This window comes from Arthroderma uncinatum, assembly GCF_011692745.1.
Source record: "Arthroderma uncinatum strain CBS 119779 chromosome Unknown scaffold3, whole genome shotgun sequence".
Lineage (NCBI taxonomy): Eukaryota > Fungi > Ascomycota > Eurotiomycetes > Onygenales > Arthrodermataceae > Arthroderma > Arthroderma uncinatum.
In genome coordinates, this window is record NW_022983865.1 from 4,004,734 (window position 1) to 4,024,318 (window position 19,585).

Here is a 19,585-nt window from a genome sequence, read left to right on the forward strand (position 1 = left end):
TCGAGCAGTATATAATATATCTCAGCTAGGCATCATAGCATATATATTAATTGTGGTGTGTTGATAAAGACGTGGTATGGTATACGTTGTTGATATGTTGTAATGATATTGTAATGATGATAAGTTGTATATTGATGTTGAGGCACGCGACAAGTTTCCGCATGTGGACACGGGATGCCGAAACGTTTGTCCGGCACGCGGGCGAGAGGAACGCCCTGGGAGTTGGTTTCTCGTTACTTGACGGACCTCAGAGGCGCAGCGCCACTGCTACGATATTACGATGCAGCATCCGCGGTTAGCGAGGCAGATATACAGGCCGCGGAGTTGCAGGTCGGTAAACGCGGCTCTTGCTCCTGACCCACCAGAATCCAGATATCTTTAAAAAGCGGGCTTCGTCCAGGAGTTCAGACATCTTCTCTTCTTCTCCTCCATGTGTGCGCTGCTTACGAGGAACGCCCGAGTCAAGAGCTATTCGCCGCTGCGTACTGTCGTCACCATGGCCTCTGAAACCCTGACCACCGTCTCGCCCATCACGAACAGGCCCGTCCTGACCCGGGCGGGCGTGACACGAGACGAGCTCAAGGCGCTGCCCAAGGCGGCCCAGGAGGCGTTCCGGGCCTTTTCGAGATCAACGACGCTCGGCCAGAGGCAGGAGATAGTCGCCAGGGCGCTGGGCCTGATGGCGAAGAAGAAAGACGTGCTGGCTCGCGAGGTCACAGAGCAGATGGGACGGCCGGTCGCCTACACGGGAGTCGAGCTGACGACAGCCATCCGGCGCGGAGAATACCTGAATCGGATTGCGGGCGAGGCCCTGGGTGAAGCCTTGCCCGGGGACGCTGAGCCCGGGTTCAGGAGATATCTGAAAAAGGAGCCGCTGGGCGTCGTCCTCGTCATTTTCGCCTGGAACGTAAGTTACAATTTTCTCACTCTCGCACGTCTCTGCAGCAGACGAACAACGGCAAAGAGAGAGGGGATGCTAAATGTGACTCGCTGGGAGAACAGTATCCCTACTTGATCCTCGTCAATAGTTTGATCCCTGCTCTATTAGCGGGAAATGCTGTGATTCTTAAACCTTCCCCACAAACCCCGACGGTCGTCGAGCAGATGGCCTCGATCTTCCTTGAAGCAGGTCTTCCCCGTAACGTGCTGCAGTATTTCCATTGTGGCTCCGCCGTGGACCTGGAGACCATCGTCCGCTGCCCCCTGATCAACCACATCTGCTTCACCGGCTCAGTTGCGGGAGGGCTGGCCGTCCAGAAGGCTGCTGCAGACCGCATAGTGACCGTCGGGCTCGAGCTGGGCGGCAACGACCCGGCCTATGTGCGCGAGGACGTGGATGTATCCTGGGCTGCAGCAGAGATCGTTGACGGCGCCATCTTCAACAGCGGTCAGAGCTGCTGCTCCATCGAACGGGTATACGTTCATGAGAAAGTACACGATGCTTTGATCCAGGAGATCAAAAAAGTACTCGCCAGCTACCGCGTTGGCGACCCGTTTGACGAAAAGACCCAGATCGGGCCCGTCATATCCAAGAGGGCCAAAGAGAGCATCCTATCCCACATCGAGGACGCCATCAAGCGCGGCGCAAAGGATGAAACTCCCGCAAATGCCACATTCGACAATCTCCCGTCTGCCGGCAACTTTGTGAAACCTACTCTATTGACCGGCGTCACGCATGATATGCGGGTGATGACTGAAGAGACCTTTGGTCCCGTCATACCTGTCATGAAGGCCAAGGGTGACGAAGAGGCCGTACGATTGATGAACGACAGCGACCTGGGACTGACCGCTAGTATCTGGACAAAGGACGTCGCGACGGGCGAGAAGCTGATACAAGATATCGAAGCTGGCACTGTCTTTGTCAATAGGGCCGATTACCCGAGCCCGGTGAGTCCCTGCCCATGCATACATTTTTCTGGCCCCCTTTATAATTCACACGTACCGCTCTTTACGTCAAAGGGACAAGGTCACATTCTAACATACACTGCTCTCATAGGATCTCGCTTGGACTGGATGGAAAAACTCCGGAAGAGGCGTCACGCTGAGCAGATTCGGGTTCGACCAATTCGTTAAATTGAAGAGCTTCCATTTGAAGGATTATCCAAAATAGATTAGACATCTACTCGGAACTAATAAATTAATCTGAACTGTACCAGTATCTACATCGTTAAATGAAACTTCTTCCTAACTCCAATCTCTTACTCCGTATACTACTCGCAGAACGGATGCAATATCGCAGAGTTTTTTGACCACCGGAGATATGCACCTAGCCGGCGTCGGGGCCCAAGCACCGACGGCATATAGACTGCTCTATCGCCAAGATCACCAGCAATTCATTCCAGCAGCGCCACGACCGAGACTTCATATGCATCTGGGCGGAGGGCGATATGTGTAGGAGCTAAATAGCGCACCGGGTAGGAAAAGTCAAGGGCTGCATACTCCGTACTGCAAAGTTATTCCCACGCTCCAGGCTGCCATTACCTTCCTATCACAGCTAGGAAAGAAAAAATATTCATGCAGCCGGAATGCTAAGAAGATGACGACCCGCTACTATATCGGAATCTAACTATAGGAAGGTCGGGACCTGATCAAGGCGCTGGATTCGAAGCTTTTCATCGTCCTGATCGCGATCCCCTGTCTTCTCTGACCGGGATGTAAAAGGTTTGACCCGGCTAAGCGGAGGATCGATGCCTTCGGAAGTAACTTGGCGTCTCGCAGGGCTAGGACCAGGACCTGGCTCCTTGGCCGGCTCGTCTAGCTCATCGAAGAATTTTGCAAATCGCGAGCTCGAGCTCGAGCTCCCGCGCGGCGTGGGCAGGAGTGATCGCTTTCTGCACGCACTAGAGGGTGATCCACTCGTGGTCTGGCAACGGCTGGTGTTTACATGTGGTCGCTTGATAGGCGAAGGTCTTGGTCCGGGCCTTGTAGGCGAAGTCGAAGTCGAAGGTGAAGCAGCCTTGCGAGGGCGCGGGATGGCAGCAGGTGTCTTGGTACGCAACGGTCGACTTGGAGTGTAAGTTATCCGTGCCTGCACGTCGAGGTCATCGTCGTCGCTGGAAGCTGTAGCGTCATCGATAATAGCCGGCCTGGGTCTAGCCTTGAGAGTGGCCTCATTCCCTTTACCCGGCGCGCCACTCGTCTCAGTTGGCTGTGAATAGCCCAGCGCGGCCTTGGTAGAGGACCAGATGCCCTGCAATCCCACCAGCGGACGTGGTTGTCTCGAGGCCACCATCAAAGGCTGCAGCGAGGTCCCTACCCACGGATCATCGTCGCGATCCTCCTCGCTCGCTCCTTCATCGACGTTATCCTCCAGCTCCGAGTCAACCAGCGGCCTCCCAGCTTCCCTCTTCATCTTATCTAGCGCTGCCTGATGCCGCGCAGCCGAAGCTTCACGCTCAATGTTCTTCCTTGTCTCGTTACTCATGGGTGTTCGTGTATCCGTAGGCCGTTGCTGAGTTATATTGATCACTTTCGTCGCATGTTCTGCCTTGGCCTGCTTCTTCTTGCGTGTATACTCGGCCTGGTGTAGGTGGGCCGTGAAGGCTTGCGCGGTAGCCAGGAACTCATCCTCCACCATAATGTATTGGTCGTCGGCATCGAGGCCTTCTATCATAAGCCTAGCCGTCCATGTTAGCTTCTATAAGGCACGTAGAGTGTATGCTATCGTCCGTCGTACTCTTCTGGCGGTGGTTCACGGACAGGCGACGTCGACGGTGTTCTATCTGCAGATATGTCAGCCACGCACTCACGTAGTACTTTGAGATATAAGCCTGTATAACTGTATATGAAAGATCAACACTTACGATGTCTGGTCAACAGTCCTGTGCTCGTCGAACTCCGTGGTGCTCTTCCCAGCTCGCGCCTGGCCGGCCTCGACGTTGAGCTTTTTCGCGTCGGCGCGTCCACTTCCCAGGGCAGAATTCGGGGCATTTTATTGTCGATACTCGCATCTTTAACGTCTTACACTCCTGAAGGGTGCTCGTGAGGGTATGCTGTGACCTGGTGTTGGTGTATCTGTCTCGAAGATGTCATCGAAGTCTATCCTTCACTAGTTAAGTTAACTAAATAAGCGCCTGTGAATAAACATGTCGATGTATCATTTTGCTGATATCTACATTCACGAGAGAGAAGTGACTAGGAAACAGAGACGAGGCACCGAGATGGACATTCACTCGACGTGGATAATATTCACTGGAGGACTCTAACGAGCATATATAGAAATCTTTTTCAGTAGAAGTCTTATTCTTTACATATTCTTTCTTCATGTTACATCTTTCCGCCCGGGGGATCCTATCTACGCATCTTTGCCCTTTGCTAGCATTCCTATCCTCCATCCGAGAAACGATATATGTGACGCGAATCCTGGCCTCAGGTTCGCGGTTGCAAATGTTCCCCCAGCGCAGCTTCATCGACCCTGGCTCCAAGTCACATCGAAACGAGCCATCAAGTATGGCGACCACCAAGAAGATATTGGCGAAAGCGACGGCGAGCGACGCCTTTACATATAACCCAGGTCTCTTCAGGACTGCAGCAGCGAGTGGAGTTACGCCAGGCAGACAAAGTGCAGCGTTGGCAGGAGACGTATATAGATATCGATGCTGTCAATATCATACTTATATTTATTCCCAGAGACCTAGCGTGTCTTGACTACTCTGCCCTCTTGCTTCTTTAGCTACCTGGCCACTAAGTATATTACTGTCCTCGTCTCTTGGTAGTAGTAAACCAGATGCTTTGCAACGTTCACGTAATAAGCGAAGGTGTTCCTCGTACTTATTTTGGCATAACCAGTCCTTTATATGAACAATATGTTGAAGGGACCTTGATATCTTCAATTTCAGTCTCTAGCCAATTTAATTAGATCTGCATTTACCAGATAGTTGTTGGGGTTACAGCATAGAGTAGCCAAACCATCAGCACTGATTAACATTAAATCTTCCACTGTAGACGACCTCTAGTCAGCATCTTGATGCTGGGGACGGTTCGAAGTCATATAGAACTGAGACTACGGACGAGAGAACGATTAACCATTATTGGCAGATATCCATGTATTCAAGCCTAAGTCTCAATAATGGAGTCGGGCAAAAGGAGTTGTTTCTCCAGTATGATCATAGTCTGTCCCATAACAAATGTCCCAAACACCCATTCCAGTCAACTCCAAAGAAACCCAACGACACCAGCCCGTGTGCAAACTCCGATTGGGTAGTATAGGGTATGAGAATAAGCCAAGGTGATTTCCCATTGCCATAGCATAAAAAGCAGTACTTCGTAACCGCAATCAATCCATCGTCGATGCATTCATACCTCTCCGGGTCGCTTACTGTTGCATCCCACAATCTTTACCTTCTCTGCGTGTAGCGTAGACTGGTCATCCAGCTTGAAAGTGACATCTTTGACAAGAAAGGTCCAGACCTCGTCACAGAAACGGTACGTATCGAGGTGACCCTGTACGGCAAAAGAGAAAATTAATTCCCACTCGTCAGCCACAAGCGAACAATTAAATGAAGCGAGAAGGCTGCCCATCCCCATCCTGCCGGCGACTTCAACTTAGGACCTGCAGGACGGGTCGCTTAAGCTAACCCCTGCTTTTTCGCATACCTTGAATGACAGCTTGCACTTCACTTTATCGGCAAGGACCTCTGTTATGACGCGGTCGAAATTTGAGAGAATTTTCATGGCGAGCTGAGGTTCGATGCGCCCTTCGTTGATCAAGTCATCGAGCGTATCAGTCAGGGACAGGCCGATGCTAGGTCACGGTGTCAGCTGTGTCTCTTCTAGGGAGGTATTCGGTGATCGCGGGCGTAGTACCTGCTGCCGCGATACAGCTCGTAGTATGCTGGGGCACTCATCTTGGATGTAGCTTGACTCCTTGAGCGTCGTAAGAGTGAGAGATGCTGGTCGCTTGCTTCCTTGCCCAGAGTCGAAGTTGATATCGATATCACTGCTTATGTAAGATGATAGGCTACATAGTCATGTGAAGTTATCACGTGAGTATACATCTTGGCATCCCGGTTTTCGTCTTGGCGTCGGTGTCTTGGCATGGATATATCTCACTTCTTCCTTCTTGGTTTGTTTTTTATACCATCAACTATCAACTTCTGCGCAGGAGAAGAACATACAGAGAACGTTTGAAAGTGGAATGATGGAGGAGTCTTGATCGCCTTGTCGGACGTTGTTCTGATGAAGACTAAAAGCACCTGATGCTGAGTTTTTGGGTCTTGCTTGACGAGCTGCCATCCCGCTTTCCAAGCAAGCTATCAACGGCCGACGTTTCCGAGCTACGTGCAAGGATAACTGATATAGGTGAATTGTATCGAGGACCACCACCAAATATAGGATGAAGTGGGCTCACGCCGGTCCTTGGAGGGGCACATCAGGCGGCTTGCTGGGAATGCAGAGAGGCTGATGGAAAATTCTTTAAGCCAAGGACATCTCGCCAGGCCCATGCTGGCATCGATGATAGTTCCGAGAGCAATATCCAGGGAAGATTTGAGCACAATTCCAAATTTCAACTGCAGAACTTGCCTTGATATCGCATGGTCCTAGCTCGTGCGTCCGGAACGTCGGGATTTTTACAACACCCGAGGCCCTGGTCGATGATGGCCTATGCCTTTTTCTCATTCTGGATTGCAATTCAGTCGAGCACTACTGCATCCTCTTGCTTCTAGAGCTCACGGTTACTTGCTCAACGGGCCAACCGGTTAAGGGTCCGTAAAACATCCGGCCCTGGCATGCATCTCTGGGAATCCTTGATGAGGCCAGATCATGCTGCCGATGTTCTACGCCACGGAGAATTATACTGCATACAAAACAAGATAAACAGCGTACCTCTTTATGAGCTCTACCCATACCTTGATTGCCCCGCCAGCCGTGGCACGACAGTAGTGTGACAAGGATATATTTCTTTTTCTTTCAATTTTTTTTTTTCATTCAGGGGAGATTTGCATTATTGAAGTTAAAATCATCGATGCTGCATTAACTCTAAAATAGGAAAAATACCCACCACTTAACAGTATCTCGCATCAATCAATTTCGATGCAGGTGAATGAGACCTGAGCAAGAAAGCATCCCAACCTCATTGTCTTCGAAGGACGAAGAAAAATCTCTGACTTGCCGGCCATCCGTGGGTGCACGTGTCTATCTGTCAAAAGATATATATATCAGCTCCTCTCTGCTTTGTTTTTGAATATTCATCAACAGCAACAACAACAATCAAGCAACCAACATCATCACAATCAGACAACTCTTCCTCTCTCAGCTCTTCAGCTTCAATCAACCACCAGCTCCTCAAACCCTCAACACCGAGAATCACCATCTCAACCACCCCAAATCATCAACATGTTCTTCTCCAAGTCCATCGCTATTTGCGTCCTTGCTGCTTGCAGGTATGTAAATCCAGCTGAGAAGTGATCGATTCTCGACAATAGATATATCTAACTATGAAATAGCGCACTTGTCTCTGCTCAGCCAGCTCCTGCCGTCACCCCAAAGCCATGCTACACCAGAACCCTCTCCTACAGGGCTGCCTTCTGCCCTGCCACCTACACTCCCGCCTGTGATGGCCCTTGCTTCGTTGCTGTCACCACTTCCATTCCATGCCACAACAAGAAGTGCCCAACCACCAAGACCGTCAGCGTCAACTACGGCTGCCCAACTTGCACCTCGGTCTGCCCAACTGTCACCAAATCGTGCCATGCTTCGCCAACCATCGGTCCAACCTTGACCGCTGTTTAAACGCATATGATTTACGCGATTATATGAACGAGAGACGACCTGATTTTTTATGTGAAATGATTCAAAAAGTGTTCTTTGTTTAAATTGATTATGTGTCTGAGCTTTGCTCATTTCTTTATCAGCAGTTCCTGATGAGCCCTTAATTACCTTCTGTTTTTACCCAAGTCTAGATCGAATAGTTGCAATCAATTAATGACGTTAATTATGGAAATATTCTTCTGAGAGACTTCAAACACACATCTCCCCACTCATCTATCAGGATGGCTTTTGCTACACCATGATTCAATGTTCAATGGCATTGCATAAATACTAACCATTCCGTCGAACCCTTACGCCACATGCACTATTAGTTACAACGCCACCAGACACGGCCGGTGAGCTTTATCTAAACTTCCTCAGGAACCTGCATCAGCTGTACCTCTTTATAATTAACAATTTTAACGGTAGAACGTAGAACACGCAAACTAGACAGCTCCGTTAACGGCAGGCCTGGCCACACAGCATCGGGTCAGTAACAAGGACAGACGTGATCTAGATTCTCAGGATATGTTATCCTCGCCGACTACTGCCGATAGCCATTGAATAATGTCCCCCGAATATAGGGAGGGCTTCTTCAAGCGTAGGTCAAATCTCTGTACGCCGCTGGAAAAGGGACTCGATGAAACAGGCCATGTGTACCATCGTGGAATGAATAAAGGCACGAACTCCCGGACAAAGAAAGGCGTCATACAAGTACATGAGGAGGTGACGTGGTTTAATTCTTAGTTGCTCGCATCCGGCATCTGGCTATTATTAAAGTCTAACAGTATTATCCTCGGGTTCACTTGATAATCCAGTCCGTCATGGATAATGTCTATACTATGTTATGTTCATGGAGAGGGCAAGAGCTATATATACCACTGCATCAGCCGGGTAAATTTACGAGTTACTCTTTCATAAACAAGAATCGTGACGAGACAGCTCAATTATAAGAGAAACATCTTAATCTACTGAAAAATGCAGTTCACTCTGGTTATTGCATTGGCCGCTGCCATGCTAAGGTAGCTATTTACCCCTGAATTTTGATAGCATTTACGCTCCCAACTTCTGGCCTCTTACACTCCCTAAACCAGGACAAGGCCTTTAACCAAAGCACATAATAGTTCAAAACTGACCTCTCTACTTTAACTACTAGCTCGACTTCCACTGGCCAATTTCTACCTCCAGGATGGTTTCACGGGATTGGTACGCGGATGCCTCGCCATAACAGCGCTGAGCCTACAAGCCAGCTACCAATTCCATCTCAACCACCACGCCCGGTGAGAGGCAGCGACGGCAACAAGTCTACGGTGGTTCCCGGTATGCCACTGATGCCAACAGGCAGTGATCTCGCACCTCTATTCCCAGACCCGGAAAGCCGCACAAACATGCTACCTGAACGTTCCTCGGTTTCCTTGATGCCACCACCACCCACGCTGATCCCGTTGATACCGGAATCGAACATGCTGTCGGCAACGATCCAGACTGTGCCGAACTCAGAAACAGTGCCCACTTCGCTGATCCCGTTGATACCGGAATCGAACATGATGTCGGCAACGATTCAGACTGTGCCGAACCCAGAAACAGTGGAAACATCAACGGCTCCAGGAATAACGTCGCCAGCTCCGACTCCCTGCTATACACACACAACTGAGGTATACCCATCAACTTCCTGTACCGCTGATCCCAAATGTACGAACAAAGCCTGTGTCAGATGGACCAAGGTAACCCGGGCATGCCCAGTGTCATCGTGCCCTGTGACTCCAACCGTGACTTCGACGGTCCCATGTCCGGATAACTGTGCGACTGGCATCAAGAGATGTATGACTCTGACCTATCATTATCCCGCAGTTGGATGTACTGCAGTTTCAAGCAAATAAGACGTCGAAAAAGGGAGACGGGATCGGAGGTATGTGGAAATGAGATTGGGGTAATAATAGGGGGCCTATTAGCCGGACACAAAAAAGGGGGCGGAGTGCAACACGAACACCAACAGCAACGAATGAAAGAGGATATGAGCAATAAAAAGCAAAACACACATGACCTTCTAGAATAGATAGAAATCAAAATCTTTTTCGGGGAAAACTCCTTTGGAGCATTAATATCCAACTGGACTTCACTTCCCAGCTAGTGGATAACTTTGATAGTAGCACTTTGGTAGAAAGGTTATACACCAAGTGGCATTAACTTGTAGTTAATATTGCTTTATTCAAGCAACTAGAGACAAACACATATAACACCTGGGGAGAAGAGCACATTGCGGTAAACCCCATCCCACTTCTATTTTCCATTTTGTAAGAATATATGGAAAGAAAAAAACACCAACGCATCATAAGTCAAGATTAGCAAAAGAAATGGATGTGTAAACGTCAAGATGGTAAATCAAAACAAAGGATATAATCAAGTGGTTGAGACCATGCCAGCCAGAACGCCTGCACCGATGATTCCTCCATCGGAAGCTTCTCTCAAGAACACGGACTTACCGCTTTCCTGGGGCCCATCCCAGATGACGAGACGATCAATAAACCCTTGACATGTTTCTTTGAAATGGGGATAATGCTGGATAATTCCACCTGTGTAAGCGACGACCAGCTCTTCCGGGCCAGACTGCCATCCCGACGGCGGAGAGTCCACGCCAGGAGTGGACGGATCACCGTTCCCCTGCGGCGTCGTGGAGGCAGGACGATAAACGCTAGTGATAGTGTCCGTTGAATTATTAAACGACGGGACAATGATATTTGTTGACCGCTTAGGGTTGGTAGCACCGTCAGAACGTAGCTGAATCTCCTTCTGGCATGCTAGAAGACCGACAACGGCGGCGGCAACGAGGCCTGCAGAGCGTGTCTGCACTATTCTAGCGGTTTTCCGGAACGCGCGCGCGGTATATATGTCCCAGTTCCAGCTGCTTGATTCCGGTGGGGGCAAGGTGGCTTTCAGTTTTATCAACAACTGCTGGTCAGAGTGCGCAGGTGCTACGACACCTGAGAGGTAGCCAGTGGAAAGAGCATAGCCCTGGATGAGGTTCGCCGGCAGTGCCTTGGGGGCCAGTCCCAACACCGATGTCAGGTAGTCATGGAATACCAGTCTGACTAGCTCACCGATATAACGTCCTCCGGTCATGTACTCAAAGGGCTGGAAGCCAGGACGAGCACACTGCTCATCCAGTTGTATATCCCATTTTGTGGTAAACTTTAGATCTCGAAGCGGAGGAGCTGCGCCGCCGAGTGTGAATTCGGTGTTGACGACTGTTTCCGTAGCCTCTGGATGCCGCGAGGAGACATGTTTGGCTTTGGACTCGTGTAGGTCCGATAGTTTCATGGGTATTGTGGCATTGCAGCCAGTGCCAACGATAAGTCCCATTGCAACACGGCTGTTGGGCAACGACTTGACCATGTAAGCCAGCGACGCCAGGGTAGCAACGGTGTCGTTGGTGATGGCTGCAATCTTCAGTTTTGGCAAAGCAAACCGCCTCCGTCGCTTTGCAGACGGTTCATCGGATCCATACGGCCGTCGAGTATGCCTATCATACCCTGCTAGTAATATCTTTCCTAGGTTCAGGTCTGATGTGATGGCGAACCCCTTTCCCATGGGCATCAGCGTAGCCTCAGAGAGCGAATCTTGCCTACCACATGTTAGTCTTCTAGCTTCCTCTCGCCGTCTATAAGGTTATCGTAGATATCGGCACATAAACATATCATGCATAGAATTGGCACATACATCATGGGAAAACTAAAGGTGATGCCCATCTCGAGCTCCTCTGGCGCCTCCTTGCTAGCCGTGTCCGTAGCCAGGCTGTCGGCCACCACTTCGGCCATGCAGTCCCCGATCCACAGGAAGAGATCCTCGGCCTTGTCCATCTTCAGATGCGCTGCTATCGGCCATGCCTTCTCCAGCGTCCGGCGTACTCGATGTCTCTGCGCCTTTCGAAGCGTATCACGTGATCTCTCGGAGTTGGAGACGCTCTCGCTGCCATTGCTGCTGGTCTCTAGATGGTCGGTCGCGGCGCCGAGTAGCTCGATGAAAGCGACCCTGAGGTTGCTCCCGCCGACGTCTATGGCGAGGTATCGGCCGGTCTCCTGGCCGTTGGGCAGCCGCGTCACCGGCGTGGGGAGGAACTGCTGGTCTGATGTGCGCGCGAGCTCGAGGTAGAGCTGCGAGAAGCGGCAGCCTAGCTGGTACAGCCTCGCATCGTTGACGGCGAGCGGCGCAAGGAAATTGTCAATTAACTGATCCTGCATCGCTTGCTCTTCGATCTCCTGTTCGTCGACAATCGAGTCCTCGTCCTCTCCGTCAAACGGCTCCATGGCCACGTTATGGTCACTCTCCTCGCCGGCACTGTGTACGGACATGGCGAACGAGCGTGGGTTGGTCCTCTGCAGCTTGAGGTGTCGCGGGGAGGGAGATCTTGCACTGGTCGCAGCTAGTTCTGGTGTAAATCGAAGGCTAGCCCGGAGTTGTATAGCTCGCCCGGTCAGCTGTGAAGCAAGCCGAGGCGGTCTCCGTGTGCGTCGCTTGTGCGCTGAGGGTATTCGCTGGTGAGAATTCGACTTGCGGCGGGGAGCGATGCAGGATGAGGTGCCCAGCAATTGATCTAGATCCAGCTATCAAACACTCGAACTGGCCTGAAGAGATGGTGATAGAAGTCGTGAAGACCGTTCCGGCGGGGAAAGCAAATGTTCCGCAGAGATGTCTAAAGTATATATATGTTCAACGGTTGGAACATGGCTAAGACAACGGTCTATCGAACCAGGCAGGACAACCGCCTTTTGAATGCGATACCACCCTGCAGAGGGAGAGAATCGGCGACGATGTGACCCTGGGGTAGCGTAGGAATGGAATATCGGTCGGACCACAGAACTATACGCCGGCGCTGCTCAGTGGGGAGGAGCACGGAGGAACTGCGAATGGACATAACATAATACGGGAGCATATAGAAGTTGGGATTACGGCTTCTAAGCGATGTGACGACAGCCTTGCAAGACCAACGAGAACCGTTTTGCGTGCCAGGGATAGGCCTCGATACTCGACAAACGGCCATTTCATTTCCACATCGATGCGCTTCAGGGATCGAGGACGCTCCCTACCTCCTTAATGATCCTCTTTGAAGTTAATGCTACAGTGTAAGGATGCCGGGCGATCATCTCTGGGATATTCAGCGTCCAACGACCGCCAACAACCCGACCAGCATCATCGCCGCAACCCGTCCTTGTTTAGCGTTCGCCCTTTTTGCTTACTGACGTCGACTAGCTATGGCAAACGGTTGCTTTAGCCCTAGCGGCGGGGACTTACAGGGATTTCCCGCCAGGAACGGTCTATCTATATGTTGCGCCGAGCCCAGCAGACTGGGATTGAAGAAGATTGATCTTCATTCGTATCTGGCCTCAATCGTCTCGAAGTTGATGTCCTACTCCTTTCCTTTGGAGCCCCTCGAAAGATTCGATTCCAGAGATCACACATGAGACACGATTGATATATTCCTCGCCCGCTGCCGGGCAGACCGCCGGAAGGATTGATACTACGCTGTGCCTGATGCCTGTCTCGCGGTGGTGATCAGGAAGCTTAACTGTGCATATATCCGCTGCTGTCCAGGGCCGTGAGATGCAGCAGTTCGTTTCAGAAACGGCCCCACGGCCTGTGCATCGTGTCTACTCTTCTGTCCCCGCCGCCGAGTAAGCGATGTGTGTGTGTGTTTCTCTGCATCGTCCGGTCGGCCGGCCTGTAGGGGCCAACTTGATGGAAGCCGAGCTGTACCTGGACGGACCCATGCCTCTTGCTTCCTTCTAGATGCCAGGCACCCGTCGATAACAACTGAAACCTGACGCCTGTCTCCAAGAAATATAAATTGTCGGCAGTGAAGGTTAAGGAATGGAAACTCAGGGTATATCACAAATCCCTTTCGGCTCCGAGCCAAATAGCTCACTGCGAAACCTACAGCGTAGTATCGTCCTGCTCTTCCTTCCGCAGGGATCGGAACTCACTGTCGTTGATTACGATGGCATCTTGCATAGGACTAACGGTGGGTTTTCTCTTCGGAGTGCCATTTCCACATTTTGCATCCTACCGCTCTCTGAACCGCAGCTCTCGGTCTTGTAGTGCATGCCAGAGCATACTGAACATACAGAACATAGAATACTGCTCTCCCTGTGCCGTTACTCTCTCGTCTTTCTCTATCAAATAATATAAAATCGTCATGGACATCAAACTCATCACGTGTCAAGTACCCTTACATAAGCACTTCCCTCGTCCGCTTTGGGGAATCGAAAGACATCAAGCTTCATCACGCGAAAGTCGAGCAGCAGAAGAAGCGCCGTATGCCTGCGAAGACAGCTGTTTGACGCCCGGTAGACCTGCTGCGACATCACTTGTCAGGGATAAACAACGACACAGCGCCCGAAATCAGACACAGACACCATGAAGGAGAAGTACGATACTATCCCGCCGCCCGTTCCACATCAGCAGGATGGACACAAAGGCTCCAAAGCAGCGACATATGCCCGTCACTGCTTGATCGCACTCTGTCTCTGCCTGACGGTCTTTGGGATGCTGCATAGACCTCACTTCCCCCAGAAGTACGTGGACGCGGTGAAAGATGCAGCCGCCGCCAGACCAGGGAAGCAGACAGTTGGCACGACAGGGTCGAAGAAGGTCCCCTTCGAAGCGCATATCATGAGCAAGTGTCCCGATGCGCAGGACTGCTTGCGGCAACTTGTCGTGCCTACCATGGAGCAGGTGCATAGCAAAGTCGACTTCAAGCTCTCATTTATCGGAGAGTAAGTCAACTGCTCCCTACTTCTGTTATCAAGTGAGGTTGGCATGATCTATGAACTGACCAGCTTTACCTGCAGAGCCTCGAACGACTCCTCGGCCGTATCTTGCCTCCACGGCCCGCCTGAGTGTGTGGGAGATATGCTGATGCTGTGTGCTGCCAACCTCCCATACCCACCACGAGTCGCCGACTCCTGTCCCAACTATGAGACTACTCCAACCGTTCGATATCTCGGTTTCACCAACTGCATGATATCCGAATACAAGGATATACCAGACCGCGCTCTCGTTCATGACTGCGCGCTGGAATATGGAATCAGCTTCAACGCCTTGAACCAGTGTGCTAGTCGCCAGAGCGACGAGGGCGATGAAGCTCGTCGTGGCAAAGACGATTGTGACCATGGACCTAGCGGCCTGGCACTGTTGCGGAAGAGCTTCAAGCATAGCTCCAAGGTCGGTGTTACCAAGAGCTGTACCGTCAGAGTTGACAATAAGTTCTGGTGCATCCGCGATGGAGGCGCGTGGAGTGACTGTGGAGAAGGTAATGAGAGGAGCGATATATCCGTGCTGGTCAAGGAGATCGAACGGCTCTGGGATGAACGAAACTAGTTCTTTTTTTTTTCCTATTCTCCTTGCGATCTCACCTTTCTTTTGTTGGTTATGATTTTTACGTGACGATTCTTTTTTTGGTATTTTGGCATTTGAAGCTCGTATCTATCTGGACTGAAATTTTGGCTGTCACCTGTTGCTTTATATATATGCTCTCCCGGCTATCGTGTATCACCACTTAATGTTTAGGAGCCTGGGGCCGAGTCTGTTGAATGTAGCTTAGAGCATTGGATTTCATATATAGTATAATAATTTGCACACATATATTCCTGTTTTACAATACAGTTAGCCTCGGTGACTCGAAGAAGTTCGGCTGTTGACCCGTGACGGATATATCTCCAGCACGGCTTCTTCCTGATTTCAATTTGTTACCCTTTTGATATCCAAGAGAACAACTGGCGAATATTATATTTACATGGAAAGCAGTGTATCAGACCACGGTTATCATAGACGAGAGCTGCTGTCGCTAATATTCTCCCGACTCTCGATATCACCCTCGTTCTTGATGGCTATATTGACAACCACCACAACCACTAACTGCACTCTTTTGCGCCAACCCAACCGAACTCATCTAACTCCCCTATTTCACCAAATTTCATCTGTTTGACATCAGAAATCAACGTGTATTGGCTCAAAACATGTCTTCTGCGGACACCGACTCCTGGGCCTATAGCCAGGCCAAGCTGGATAATGAGGTAGATGCCCTCGTTGAGCAATATCAATCTGTCAAGACACCTACCACCGTTATTCACCTGTCGAAGACTCCTGGCTACCCTGAACTCTTCAACCACGTATTCAAACACCATATCAACCTGATCAGGTCGCGTTCCCAGGCGTTCGAAGATGCTCATATCACGGTATATGACAAGGCACTACTGATTCTCACCAACAATGGCAATAGACTGCCTCATTTTGGGGCTATAGAGCTGTTCAAAAACGAGATACTGGGTATCAGGAGAGAAGAGGATATGGGAAAACTTGACGCGCTGTTTAGCAAGAATATTGCACTACGCGCTATTCTTGGTTATGGTATGTTCCTTTTTTGGCATATTTTGGATGTGAAATTGGGATTCACGGTCTGATCATGATGCGTGGATTTCACAGTTACTGGATGGAAGAAGGGAGCAGAATCAGAACAGTCGCAGGCTGAAATCGCGACACCAGAATTCTCGAGGAAGCCTGGTCGTGTCCAGCAGAATGAGCCCCTAACACCGCCGTCTAGTGCTTCCAAACGGGAGCTGGACGAACGCCTCACGGCCATGTTGAAGACATTTGCCACGGCTCAACTCGAGCATAACTCGTTCATAAACAACAAGGGCCATGCAAAGTACAAGGCCGCCAAATTTCTAAGAGATAGCGCGGAGAACACGCTTCAACATCTACGCAACCACGACCCGGAGCACTGCATGGTCCCCGTCCTCAAGCAAGCCTTCGACATCGCCCAGCGCGAGATTGTGGAGATGAACGGAGGGCGAAAGAGGTCATTTGATATGACCGACAAGGAGTGCCCAGATCGCCATGCCTATTGTCATGGTCAGTGTTTGACTACAGCCAAAGCACCAGGTCGTCGCCGCCGTCGTCGAAGCGTTCGTGGCCGCGCTGACTGCTACCGACCATAGGCTCGCCCGGAAGCCAAAGGCAGACTACGGATGCGGCCAATATGCTTCCCCGAGACATCGATGCAATGAGGGACTTCGACGATGGGCGTTTTTGCGGGGAGATATGCGTCAGACTGCATGGATAGGCCTCCCGCCAGACTTAAAACGGTAACTAAATGCATGAGATGGTGTCTTTTTTATGATGCGTGACACTGTAGGATGGGCAGGATGCTCCTGGTGATCAAGTCTGGTGGTTCTCAAGCCAGCAAATGATAGTACTAGGATAGCATATTAGCAGCGTTTCTCAGCTTCTCCATGACACATCTCTCCATCCGATATAGAGGCCGAACAGCCGAAACAGTTATGCCCCAGGCCATCCGCCTCCAGCCCACCTTTTCTCCCCATGACGATGCATGCCCATCATCAGCCTCCGAAATACGGCGTGAACATGGCCTGGGAGAGGCAAAAGGGTGTTTTATTTAAGGGGATCAACGGATTCAGGAGGTCACATGAGACTAGCCGAACTAGCTGATTATATTTAACCCCATAGCCGGCTCTATATTGCGGAGTAATTTTCACACACAGCGACGCCGATTGACTGGAGTTGCAGTGTCTGTCCTGATGAATTGGGTGGCTCTGGTATACGGCGGAGCTGGAGGTGAATCAACATGACAGCACCCAGTCGCCCGTTGGCGATTCCACCGCAAGTCGAAGGCTTTCACTCGTCCCGCGCCGATGACATACTCTCCTCCGATTCAATATTAACCCCGGACTCGAGCACGACAGGATGGGGGAACGACGATATAACCTCCACGAGCATGACCGGACGTGGCGTGGGCTTGAAGAGGCTGGAAACAGATATCCCTGACGAGGACGATAGGCCGGATATTCCACATACGCGCGTGGAGGAGGGCGACGATGACGAACGAGATGGATCTGAGAACGGGCTGGATAGCTCGGATAATGAACGATATCAGGATAATCCAGGGCGTGGTGTAGAGGACGACCTGGAGCTCGCTTCATACTCGTTGAATTCATTTACCCAGGAAGAGGAGGCTAGGGTCATCAAGAAGTTCGATAACCGGTTGACCATGTTCCTGGCTTTTCTATACATGCTCTCGTTCCTTGACCGATCAAGTGAGTCGCCATTTGCTCTTCTTCGGACCCAGATACTCATATAACTGGGGGGTTGCTAACCTATACGGTGTAGATATTGGAAACGCGCGAATCGCAGGGCTAATGGACGATCTAAACCTCTCTTCCGGGCAATACGAATGGGTCCTTACGTCCTTCTATGTCACATACATCTGTTTTGAATGGATGACTCTGATGTACAAGATCATTCCTGCACACATATACATACCCATCTGCGTTTTTGCCTGGGGGATCCTCGCCTCGATGCAGTGCCTTGTGACATCGTTCTGGCAACTCGTCTTTCTGAGAGCTTTGATAGGCGTCTCAGAAGCAGCCTTCTCACCCGGTGTCCCATTTTTCCTATCCTTTTTTTACAAGAGGGAGGAACTTGCTTTTCGTACGGGCATGATATTATGTGCTGCCCCCTTAGCAACCTCATTTGCCGGTTCACTGGCTTGGTTGATTGTTTGGGCAAGTGAGAATGGCCCAATTGCTCCATGGCGAGCTCTCTTTTTGTACGAAGGGTTTCCTAGTATAATTGTGGCGTTTATTGCATGGGCGTATATCCCAGATGGCCCAGGGAAGGCTAAATACCTTACTCCCAGAGAGCGGAAAGTAGCGAAGCTCAGACTTAGGGTGGGAAAGCCTAGACATGAGTCTAAGAAGACCAAGTTTGACTGGGGAGAAGTCGGAAGGACGCTCTGCGATCCAAAGTCATATATCACTGCAGTATGTAAATTGGGCTACTTGTACCCTCATACTTCATGGTGGCACTGACGATCGAGATAGTTCATGTTTCTCAGCTGCAATGTTGCATTCAGTTCCCTGCCAGTCTTCTTGCCAACGATATTACACGAGTACGTTGAACATCTCTGAGATCTTCACATATGGCATCGTGCTAACATCACTTAGCATGGGCTACTCAAAACTCACCTCTCAAGCTCTCTCTGCACCTCCCTATCTCTTCGCTTTTGTTGTAGTGCTTATAACCGCATCCTTATCCGACCGCTACCGAAGCCGCAGTTTCTTCCTCATCATCCTCGCCCTCATCTCCTCCAGCACATACCTCACCATCGCTCTCACAGGCTACTTCCACTCCTACCTCCCTCCCTCGGTTCATATCCTCATCCGATATGTATGTCTTTACCCAGCTGCTGCCGGGTTCTTCTCCGCCATCACAATCATCATAGCCTGGACTATGGATAACAAGCCTGCCGGGGAAGGTAAAGGGACAGGCATGGCAATACTGAATATCATCGGCCAGTGCGGTCCTCTGATTGGTACAAGACTATACCCTGAGACAGACGGGCCATGGTATATTAAGGGAATGACCGTTTGCTCACTATTCATGCTGCTCGTTGCTGTTCTCGCCTTTTCACTGAGAATCCTGCTCCAGCGGGAAAATATGCGAGCCATAGCTGCCGCAGCGGGTACTGCCGCGGTGGCTAACAATGGTGTCCTAAACCACGATGAAGATACTATATCCGCTGCTGAGGGACGAGATGGTGCAACTGAGAGACTGATGGGATCTGGTGCTCCAAAGTCGCCAGCTGTAGGCGGTACCATGGAGAAACCACCCCGTGCCAGATTTGTATACATCATATAACCCATTCAGCACCCACCACTAGCAATTGCTAACTGCAGTATCCTGGTGTGTTTTGCACTTCTTTTCACATATTGCTAGATATTCTGGAGGATTCAAGCGTTTCAGATACCCAATTATTATGATC

General features: G+C 50.5%; 8 protein-coding genes across 8 annotated transcripts; 4 read left to right on the forward strand and 4 right to left on the reverse strand.

Moving 5' to 3' along the window:
• Positions 1-496: 496 nt before the first annotated feature.
• On the forward strand, positions 497-2,110 carry GIQ15_04969 (aldehyde dehydrogenase; the record flags this gene model as incomplete). Its single annotated transcript, XM_033552386.1, has 3 exons — positions 497-907; positions 946-1,887; positions 1,997-2,110. 3 exons carry the CDS (start codon positions 497-499, stop codon positions 2,108-2,110), a joined length of 1,467 nt encoding a protein of 488 aa, XP_033406116.1.
• Positions 2,111-2,566: 456 nt separating this feature from the next.
• On the reverse strand, positions 2,567-4,032 carry GIQ15_04970 (uncharacterized protein; the record flags this gene model as incomplete). The annotated part of the gene is made up of 4 exons (XM_033552387.1): positions 2,567-3,617; positions 3,677-3,718; positions 3,804-3,905; positions 3,965-4,032. 4 exons carry the CDS (start codon positions 4,030-4,032, stop codon positions 2,567-2,569), a joined length of 1,263 nt encoding a protein of 420 aa, XP_033406117.1.
• Positions 4,033-5,295: 1,263 nt separating this feature from the next.
• On the reverse strand, positions 5,296-5,846 carry GIQ15_04971 (transcription initiation factor IIA gamma chain; the record flags this gene model as incomplete). Its single annotated transcript, XM_033552388.1, has 3 exons — positions 5,296-5,442; positions 5,596-5,743; positions 5,806-5,846. The coding sequence occupies 3 exons, from the start codon at positions 5,844-5,846 to the stop codon at positions 5,296-5,298; spliced, it is 336 nt and encodes a 111-aa protein (XP_033406118.1).
• Positions 5,847-7,335: 1,489 nt separating this feature from the next.
• On the forward strand, positions 7,336-7,731 carry GIQ15_04972 (uncharacterized protein; the record flags this gene model as incomplete). Its single annotated transcript, XM_033552389.1, has 2 exons — positions 7,336-7,382; positions 7,446-7,731. 2 exons carry the CDS (start codon positions 7,336-7,338, stop codon positions 7,729-7,731), a joined length of 333 nt encoding a protein of 110 aa, XP_033406119.1.
• Positions 7,732-9,013: 1,282 nt separating this feature from the next.
• On the reverse strand, positions 9,014-9,295 carry GIQ15_04973 (uncharacterized protein; the record flags this gene model as incomplete). The annotated part of the gene is made up of 1 exon (XM_033552390.1): positions 9,014-9,295. One exon carries the CDS (start codon positions 9,293-9,295, stop codon positions 9,014-9,016), a length of 282 nt encoding a protein of 93 aa, XP_033406120.1.
• An 854-nt stretch (positions 9,296-10,149) lies between these two features.
• Positions 10,150-12,098, reverse strand: GIQ15_04974 (hexokinase-1; the record flags this gene model as incomplete). The annotated part of the gene is made up of 2 exons (XM_033552391.1): positions 10,150-11,371; positions 11,467-12,098. 2 exons carry the CDS (start codon positions 12,096-12,098, stop codon positions 10,150-10,152), a joined length of 1,854 nt encoding a protein of 617 aa, XP_033406121.1.
• Positions 12,099-14,160: 2,062 nt separating this feature from the next.
• Positions 14,161-15,123, forward strand: GIQ15_04975 (uncharacterized protein; the record flags this gene model as incomplete). The annotated part of the gene is made up of 2 exons (XM_033552392.1): positions 14,161-14,519; positions 14,595-15,123. The coding sequence occupies 2 exons, from the start codon at positions 14,161-14,163 to the stop codon at positions 15,121-15,123; spliced, it is 888 nt and encodes a 295-aa protein (XP_033406122.1).
• Positions 15,124-15,761: 638 nt separating this feature from the next.
• Positions 15,762-19,461, forward strand: GIQ15_04976 (putative MFS transporter; the record flags this gene model as incomplete). The annotated part of the gene is made up of 7 exons (XM_033552393.1): positions 15,762-16,152; positions 16,228-16,656; positions 16,743-16,829; positions 17,397-17,858; positions 17,932-18,584; positions 18,645-18,712; positions 18,768-19,461. The coding sequence occupies 7 exons, from the start codon at positions 15,762-15,764 to the stop codon at positions 19,459-19,461; spliced, it is 2,784 nt and encodes a 927-aa protein (XP_033406123.1).
• Between the last annotated feature and the right edge of the window lie 124 nt (positions 19,462-19,585).